This window comes from Tachysurus vachellii, chromosome 12 (assembly GCF_030014155.1).
Source record: "Tachysurus vachellii isolate PV-2020 chromosome 12, HZAU_Pvac_v1, whole genome shotgun sequence".
NCBI classification, from domain to species: domain Eukaryota; kingdom Metazoa; phylum Chordata; class Actinopteri; order Siluriformes; family Bagridae; genus Tachysurus; species Tachysurus vachellii.
The window spans coordinates 24863096-24872961 of NC_083471.1; the positions used below are offsets into that span (position 1 = coordinate 24863096).

The following is a 9866-nucleotide window of genomic DNA, read 5'->3' on the forward strand; positions in this document are numbered from 1 at the left end:
CCTTTTAATTAAAATCTTCAAAAATACACTTTTTTTTTTTTATCGCAGACTGTTTCTCGTTTGCAAATTTAAAATGGAGAAGGGAAATGAGTTTTTTTTTAAAGTCTGTTAGTATGCTTTTGTAAGTCAATAGTGCTGTTCAGTTACTACTGGAATTTTCATAGTATTTACATATTCAAAGATAAAATATCCACATTTTAACGTTTAACTTTTCCCAGAGGTAAAAAAAATGGAGTTTCTTCCTGTTTTGTTGCGTCCTTACAGATCATTGATCGTCTTTGTCATGTCTCGCTCCACATTGGTGTTAATATGAAGCTCATATGAAAGTAGACACTCAGAGCTTTGAGAATTTCGTAGTGTTTTATAACTACAATAGTGTTGTAGAGCTTTCCTCTACAATACTAGGGGCGAAATATTCCTAGTTTTAAAAGTAAATTAAAAGTTTTAACAAAAACAAAAACGGTTCATTTTTTTCCACACAAACGTTTCTATCTTCAAAGTAAACGTTGCTATCAAACCGATTTCTATTCCCTGAGACACACCAAGAGCTTGTTCATCTAAAAAACATCTCAAATTGGGTATCATCAGCACTGAAATTATGTAAGGTTATTAACAGAGAGAAAAACACACGTCTCACCCTGAAGATACTGTAGGGAGGATTTCAGCAAGCTAGCATGTCACGGGTTGTGTGCGTGTTTACCGTAATTAATATTTGGGTTAGGTTGTTTGTAGAGGGCAGAGTCAGTACCACACGGATTAATTGTGGACTTTGTGTACCTTTCAGGAAAGGTAATCGCGTGTTACATTTGCACTAACGAAAAGCAGGTATTAAATTTGTGGAGGTATGTTCACACCCGTTTAAAACAGTATCACATTCATTAGGATTTAATAATATGAGCGTTTTTTAGAATAACACCTCACTCACATCTCATGATGATTCTGATTCACACTCACTCACTCACTCATTTTTTACCGCTTATCTGAACTACCTCGGGTCACGGGGAGCCTGTGCCTATCTCAGGCGTCATCGGACATCAAGGCAGGATACACCCTGGACGGAGTGCCAACCCATCACAGGGCACACACACACTCTCATTCACTCACGCAATCACACACTACAGACAATTTTCCAGAGATGCCAATCAACCTACCATGCATGTCTTTGGACCAGGGGAGGAAACCGGAGTACCCGGAGGAAACCCCAGAGGCACAGGGAGAACATGCAAACTCCACACACACAAGGCGGAGGCGGGGATCGAACCCACAACCCTGGAGGTGTGAGGCGAACGTGCTAACCTCTAAGTCACCGTGACCCCCCCAATTCTGATTCAATACTTTCTTAAAATATTACAATATTGCAGTTTTGGGTTAGATATTCATCACGTGACGCTTGCAACGCCGATCTTTACTGCATTTTGACCAAAATGTTCAACATTCAATATTGTCCTATTGAATTTGAGTGCAGTTATTTAGTGGTAATTGCTGGAAGCCCAGATTAATTGTTCAGTAATTACAATGTTATTTTCCAAAGTTCTGTTTTTCTACCACATACAGTATTTCACACAACTGTTGCTTTTAAATTGCAGGTCCACTTTTCACACACTTAATTGCTGCAAATTAGGGCATGATATTTGTTGTATTAATATAATAAAGCCTTATTGGTTTCATTTAAATCTACAAAAAAATTGCAAGAATTTGAAGCTAGAAATCTGTTTTTTTTCCAAAGCGTTCTCAACAGCAGGAAAAGTGAGATTTGCTAAAAGCTGAGCGCTGTTCTGAGACACACACACACACACACACGCTCACGGGTTTTAATTATATTACCTCAACAACCTTTTCACATGTCAGTCTCATCTTCATATGTCAGACTGCAGACTGTCAGGTAAATAGGTGGAAGCTAAAAGCCGTGACAGAATAATGACTTTAATGAAGGGGTGAAATTTCCTGATCCGGATTGTAGGTGCGGAACAGAAGACAGTCCAATGTGATAATACAGTTTTTAATCGTTCCGTGAATCAGATTGTTAGATTTAATGAGGCGTTGGATTTAAACACCTGCCAAACAATGTATTACACAGTATTATGGTTTTACTGGAGTTGTAGTGATATATGAAGAACTTATATGGAAACTGTGTGTATTCACTGTATGTATTATCTATCTATGTATTTATTGTAAATATATCGCGTCGCTGTCGGGCGGAAACCTCGTATGTCCAAATTTGGTCAATTTCATATTTTTTCACATATCGATGCTATTGGTCAGTCCCCACGTGGGTCTGTTATTTATACAAGTTATTAACCAATCTAAAGTCTTGAAAATAGCTTGAGCGCAAATCTCATAACTCCATTGGACACTTCAACTGTCCACCTCTTCCTCACTCTGCGGGAGAGCTTCACGACATATTTCTCCTCAAGAAGAGTCTCAACGAATCAACACGTCTTCTGAGGTAAATGTCTTCAAAACACTGGGCTCAAAGAAAAAAAAATCATGACCCCCGCTAGTTCTGGTGCTCGTCTGAGGACAGGAATTTAGCGCAAGACAATCCACTGCAACGCGGACTAAACCCTGTGCACTGCAGATAAGGTACGGCGTTTTTTTCATTTCCTGAAAAATAACGGTTTTGGACATTACGAGGTTTCCGCCCGACAGCAACGATATGTTTATGTATATGTTTTTTTTGCATCTTCGGGTCTGGGGATTGGTTCTCGATCGGTTCTTCACCATGTGTGCATGGAGTTTGATTGTTATCTACTAACAGTACATTTGACCAAAATGTTATATATAATATATATATATATATATATATATATATATATATATATATATATATATATATATATATATATATATATATATTATATATATATATAATATATATTTCATTTTTATTTGTTAAATTTTTATTTCTTAATTTAGTCAAGAATAAAAATAAGAAAACCGGAAGTTATTCTTTTTCAATATAAGGACAGGATCTCAACACAAATCTGTTAAAGGCGTTATATAACTTCTATTTTTTATATTTGATTGTAGAGATCGTGTCTATTTTTTAGAAATAAATTTAGAAAATTTATATCCACGCAAACTCTGAAATATGTATGTAAAAAAGTGCAAGTGGAATATTTTATCTTTCATTAAATAAAAATCAATCATTCAAATTTAATATTAAAAAAATAATCTGGACGTGTATTTGAAAATCCAGCGTACTTTTAAACGGCAAAATTATATATTTTTTTTATGATGTAATCATGTTTTTGCGTTTCAGAGATCAATCACTATCAAAGGTGTCTCTAAATGAATTATCCTGTTATATTATGACGCTGTAATTAATTCAGACACCAGTATTATCACCACACCTTAGTTTGTGAGTTTCAACCTGATCACTGAGACTCACGCCACGTCTGTGTTTTGACTCGGAAAACAGTTTTTTCTTCAGCTTTTTCTTTTAATCGATAGCTGTAATTTTCCTTCCTCTTGCCTCGCCTTCGCCTCACATCACAAGTGTACAGACATGAAGAAAAAAAATCCTAATTTATTCCTCGAACCTGATTTTCTGAAAACTTAATGATAACTGATTCAATTGCCAAACCCGCTAACACACCCCTACCCCACCCTGTCACCTCCCCTACCTGCCCTTCCCCCTGCCCTGCTCTCCCTGCCCATCCCCCGCTCCCTCAGTGCCCTCTCTGATGACTCACAGCATAGCGTCAGACTAGCATGCTAACACAAGCTAAATAACAAGAGTAACGACTCATTTGTGTAAGAAATCTGGTAAGACAAAAGAAACCAGAGATCAGCCTCAGCCAATCGTCCTGAGGCGTTTCACATAATTAAAGTTTATTTGTGCACCTGTTATTGTTTGTGATGAATGTCTGAGGCAGAAAATGAGGTTAACTGTTCAAAATGATCATGTCAATGTAAACACAATGAGAAAGCTGGTCACGCTAGAGGCAGCTCACACCACAGGAAAGGAGGTTTCAGACTGATCGAAATTCAACCAGATTTACATCAGAAGCTTCAGTTAATGTTCACGTCAGACACGACAAAGACACATCAGCTGTATGAAGACATTTTTCCATTATCAGTGGTGCAGTTCAGGGGAGTTAGTGCAGTGTAACATTCTCTCTCTCTCTCTCTCTCTCTCTCTCTCTCTCTCTTTCTTATGCTTTCTTTCTTTTTAAAAAGATGATTAAAATGATAAAAGAATTTTTTAACATTTACACAGCACTGGCTTTATTGGATTATTTTGTATTTAACCTTTGTATATGATATTTAAAGGTGTGTGTGTGTGTGTGTGTGTGTGTGTGTTGTAGAATGCTACACGGTGAATGGTGAGGATTATCGAGGGCAGCAGAATCAGACGAGTCTTCACGGAGGGAAGCCGTGCCTTTTCTGGAATGAAACGTTCCAGCATCCGTACAACACACTGAAGTATCCAAACGGAGAAGGAGGACTGGGAGCTCACAACTTCTGCAGGTCAGTGCTAACATCTCTAACATGGAACACATCTGTTACTGCTACTTTCTTCTTCTTCTTTTTCTTCTTTCTTTCTTTCTTTCTTTCTTTCTTTCTTTCTTTCTTTCTTTCTGTTTACTTCAATCCTGGGAAACAGATCTGTTTTTCTCAAACTTTCAGTCTTCAATCTATCTCCCTGTGTGTTTCTGTGTAAGTGTGCATGTGTGTGTGTGTGTGTGCGTGTGTTTGTGTGTCTGTGTTCAGCAGACTGTATGATTTGTGCAGAGAGAAGGATTGAATCGTCCAGCCCTGAGATTAGGGGGAAAAAAAACACACAAAATAAACCCAGAAAGTCACAACACCATTCCTCTTGCAGCCTGTCCTCTGTGTGTGTGTGCGTGTGTGTGTGTGTGTGTGTGTGAGTGTGTCCTCTGACTCTGTGTCAGAACAAACTTTAGAAGACCTCTGGCTCCATGCGATCGTGCCAGAACCAAGTGCAAAAGTGCAGCACTCTTTAATTTACTCTCGGATTCTCTCTGATAGGATCAGTCTCACTAAGGTCAGACACACACACACACACACACACACACAAACACACACCGCTCATGATAAATAAGAAAGGATGCTGGTTAGAGTCTGACAATCCAGACTGCATATGCAGGAGATGAACAGGATACACCTATATTTATTTATTTGTTTGTTTGTTTGTTTGTTTGTTTGTTTTTTAAAGTGTAGTGATATCTACCTAGGAAATCACAGACGTTACTAAATTGTTCAGCCAAGCAATAATTCAACATGGAGGTGTTACAGCTTCACCTCTGACTCTGACACTGGAGACTCCGTCCATAAAGATTAAATAAACTTAAATCTGTTTACAGAAAACGTCACCTTATCAACAATTTCAAACGTTTTTTTTCCTCGTGTAAGCTGTCACTATTGAACGATAGTGTTTCTTTATATGACAAGTGTGTTCATATAAACTGCTGTTCATGGAAATGAATCAGTGCCATTTGAGCAAACAGAAACCAGAATTCTTGTTCTCTTGGTGATGTCTCGTGCCCCATAACAAAAATAAATATAAACAAACAAACAAACAAACTAATAAATAAATAAATAAATAAAAACCCACTGAATTAAAAAGAGGGGGCACGGTGGCTTAATGGTTTGCACGTTCGCCTCACACCTCCAGGGTTGGGGGTTCGATTCCCGCCTCCACCTTGTGTGTGTGGAGTTTGCATGTTCTCCCCGTGCCTCGGGGGTTTCCTCCGGGTACTCCAGTTTCCTCCCCCGGTCCAAAGACATGCATGGTAGGTTGATTGGCATCTCTGGAAAAATTGTCCCTAGTGTGTGAGTGAATGAGAGTGTGTGTGTGTGCCCTGTGATGGGTTGGCACTCCGTCCAGTGTGTATCCTGCCTTGATGCCCGATGACGCCTGAGATAGGCACAGGCTCCCCGTGACCCGAGGTAGTTCGGATAAGCGGTAGAAGATGAATGAATGAATGAATTTACTTGTGAATAATTATTTCAGTATTTATATGATTTAATTGTTTTTTTAACTTCATTTTTTTCAAATTGTTGGAAATCACTGTAGAGCACTTCGCTGTACATGGAAATGTCCTGTTCGCGAACAAGATCATGTTTCACCCGTCGTTTTTTTGGTCGTTTGTTTTTTTTGTTTTTTTTTGAGCCACACTCATCCGATCGAGCGATTTCGATTTGTTTTTATGCAAATATCCGGGTGGAAAGCGAACGCTGCTGTAAAGCGACAGACCGACTTTCAATTCAGAGGAAAATCCAGAGGAGAGTTACAGATCGTAAATAAATCAATCAATAAATAAATCAGCAGTTTATATGACAGTGTTTATCAGTGGTCCTTGTTCAGTGTGTATAAACCATGCAAACTCACCAAAAATTTAATATACTCACTTTTATAACTACGCCATCATTTTATCTCAAACAGAAATGAAACTTTCAGGAGAAGAATCAAAAACAGCAAGATTTCCAAAAACATATTCATTCATTCATCTTCTACCGCTTATCCGAACTACCTCGGGTCACGGGGAGCCTGTGCCTATCTCAGGCGTCATCGGGCATCAAGGCAGGATACACCCTGGACGGAGTGCCAACCCATCACAGGGCACACACATACACGCTACGGACAATTTTCCAGAGATGCCAATCAACCTATCATGCATGTCTTTGGACCGGGGGAGGAAACCCCCGAGGTACAGGGAGAACATGCAAACTCCACACACAGGCGGAGGCAGGAATCGAACCCCGGCCCTAGAGGTGTGAGGCGAACGTGATAACCACTAAGCCACCGTGACCCCCTTCAAAAACATATAATACCTCAAAAACCCTTTATTCCAACAGCAGTTTGTCGATACAAACTATTTGTACGGTTTATGATTTTTTTTAGTTACATTTAATGGAAAAAAAACATTATCTTCTTGAAGATAATACGACAAAAAGATCCGTCACCTTGACAAGTTACTGAAAATGTGATATTCCGAGGAGTATCCGGAAGAATCCTGAAGTTTTCCGCTAAAAAAAACGTGTTTTTGGCCACAACAATCACAAAAAACACCTTTAGGCAGCGAGTAATGATTAATCAAATACATTCTGATGGGAATAAATAATAGTAATGCTCTAAAGCCTCGTCTCACGCCGAACAATACGTTTCTTCACATATTATTTCTTATTAGTTTTAATAAACACTTATTCCAGTTTGTTCCTCTCAGCGTCTTATTAAAGCGAGCTAATTCTGATACATGTGATTAAAAAAGAGAGAACACATAAAACTGGGAAACTCGTTTGCTCTTTTTATTGAAAACTTTACGCAGGTCATTTTAACTCAAACAGAAGAGTGCGTAAAAAAAAATTCTTTATGCAGATTTTTGATGTTTCAGTTTTTTTTCTTCTTCTTTCTTTATGAATCCCCCAGGTGCTGGATTTTAAAGGTTTATCATAAACTTTATGATTCTGCAGAGTCTAAAAGTGGCTGTTAAAGAAAAAAGCTTTTTGAACATATTCCAAAGTGGCTAGCTTAGACACGGCATGGAGAGGGGGAGAGAAAGAGATAGAGTGAGAGAGAGGGAGAGAGAGAGAGAGAGAGTGAGTGAGAGAGATAGGGAGTGTGTGTGAGAGGGAGAGAGAGAGATAGAGAGTGTGAGAGAGATAGAGAGAGAGACAGAAGAAAGAGAGAGAGAGAGATGGAGAGAGGGAGAGCGAGAGAGGGGAGAGAGAGAGAGAAACAGGGAGACAGAAAGAGAGAGAGAGTGTGAGAGAAACAGAGAGGGGGGAGAGAGGGGGGGGAGAAAGAGAGCGAGTGAGAGAGTGTGAGTGAGAGAGGGAGTGTGTGAGAGAGGGAGAGAGAGAAAGAGAGAGAGAGACAGGGAGACAGAGAGAGAGGGAGAGAGAGAGTGTGTGAGACAGATAGACAGAGAGAGAGAGAGAAAGAGAGAGAGAGAGGGAGTGTGTGAGAGAGGGAGAGAGACAGATAGACAGAGAGAGAGAGAGAAAGAGAGAGAGAGAGGGAGTGTGTGAGAGAGGGAGAGAGAAAGAGAGAGAGAGAGACAGGGAGAGAGAGAGTGTCAGAGAGACAGAGAGAGAGAGGGAGAGAGCGAGAGGGAGACAGAGAGAGAGAGAGGGATAGAGAGGGTGTGTGTGTGTGTGATAGAGAGAGAGAGACAGGAGAGAGAGAGACAGCGAAAGAGAGAGACAGAGAGAAACAGGGAGGGGGGGAGTGTGTGAGATTGAGAGTGAGAGATAGAAAGAAACGAAGTGAAGAAAGATTCGTAAAGCTTGTAAACTTTTTGGTGTGGTTTATTTTAGTCTCCTGGTTAAACACAGAGTTTGTTGGAGTTTTAACAGTGAAATCAGTCACATGTCAATAATCAGGTTTAATACAAATACAAGAGAAAAGGACAAGTGAAGCTTTCTGATGTCACTAATTCACCAGGCGAAGGATAAAGCCACTGACAGCCAATCAGAAAGGAGAATCGAGTATCTCCATGGCTGCAGAAATACAAAGTGCATATTTATTATGGTTTGGCTTTTAAGATGCCGAACATTTCACGTTAAAGTCACTCACGTGCCCATGTATAACACCTTCCTGTAATTCTGACCAATCAGATTTAACAGACACGAAACTATGAGAAACTGATGACGTGTTTGGAATAAGTTGATGACAGTTACATGACAGGTCGTACATAGTTTGTTGACTGTTTGTGTGCTTTCTAAATAACCGTCATTTTCACAAACACACCCACACACACACACACACACACACACACACACTTTATTTACTTTTTCCAACCACACCAGGTAAGTTTTCTCTCTCAGCTCAACTGATACCTCGAGTGATAACTCGCTGTCATCGTTTATTCATATCTTCTTGTGTGTATCATTCTGTCCTGTCCCAGAGGCCGGTGTTCACCTTTTACAGCGTGATGTTACACCTTTACACCCTGACACAACTCTCCATTTATACACGTTTGAAGAGGAGGGCAGATCCCTGTCCCCTTCAACCCTTCCAGCATTTTTACCGCTCTTACAGCCGCACATGAAAGGATACGAAACTCTTTACTTGCTCGCTGAAGGCTTGAGTTTAACACACACACACTCACACACACACACACTAAATGGAGGCCGAGCTTTAGTGATCAAAGCCTGTCAAGGTCTGGGGTAGGGGACGGGGCTTCTGGGTTGTCGATAGTGTGTACTGTTTTTGTCCTCAGGCCGGTGATTAGACGGTAAGAGCAGGGAGATGATCACCATCTGACCCTCACTGCAATGACATGGAGTGTGTGTGTGCGTGTGTGTGTGTGTTTGTGTGTGTGTGTGTTTAACGATCTTATCGTCAAAAATTAAACATTAGAGGTGGACATGAAAGAGAGAGAAAAAGTGAGTGAGAGTTTGTAACGTGGTTTCTGTATAAAGAAGCATTAAATTAGCATAAGGCATAATAACAATTTAGGAAAGTATCATGATGAAAAAATAAAAAATAAGCACACATGATGCCGCTTGTGTGTGTGTGTGTGTGTGTGTGTGTGTGTGTGTGTGTGTGTGTGTTTTTTTTAGTATATCGTTATGTACTATGAGTGTTTATCTCACACGCCCCAGGGTCAGATGTGCTCAAACAGGTGTGCATGTTGGAATACATCATTCAAAACAGCATCCAAAGCAGCCATTGTGCTTCACGTCGCCGAAGCCAAATTCAAATGCGTTAAAAAAAATGTATAAATAAAAAAATAATTCTCAACCACAACTTTTATAAAAGCAGTTTTCTGCGCAAAAATCCCCCCCAAAAAAAACAACAACAAAAAAAAACAAGTACGACAAAAGAAAACAGGAAATAAAATTGGAAATGAAAAGCCAGTGTCTGACCGAAGGTTCGGTTTCCTCTCAGAACA

The 9866-nt window shown here is 39.8% G+C and overlaps 1 protein-coding gene across 1 annotated transcript in view; it reads left to right on the forward strand.

Moving 5' to 3' along the window:
- Positions 1 to 9866, forward strand: part of kremen1 (kringle containing transmembrane protein 1) — a 58710-nt gene that overhangs the window by 20506 nt on the left and 28338 nt on the right. Inside the window, exon 2 of the mRNA XM_060884159.1 lies at positions 4311 to 4473. Coding sequence (XP_060740142.1) covers positions 4311 to 4473 — 163 coding nt within the window. The remainder of the gene's footprint in view (positions 1 to 4310; positions 4474 to 9866) is intronic.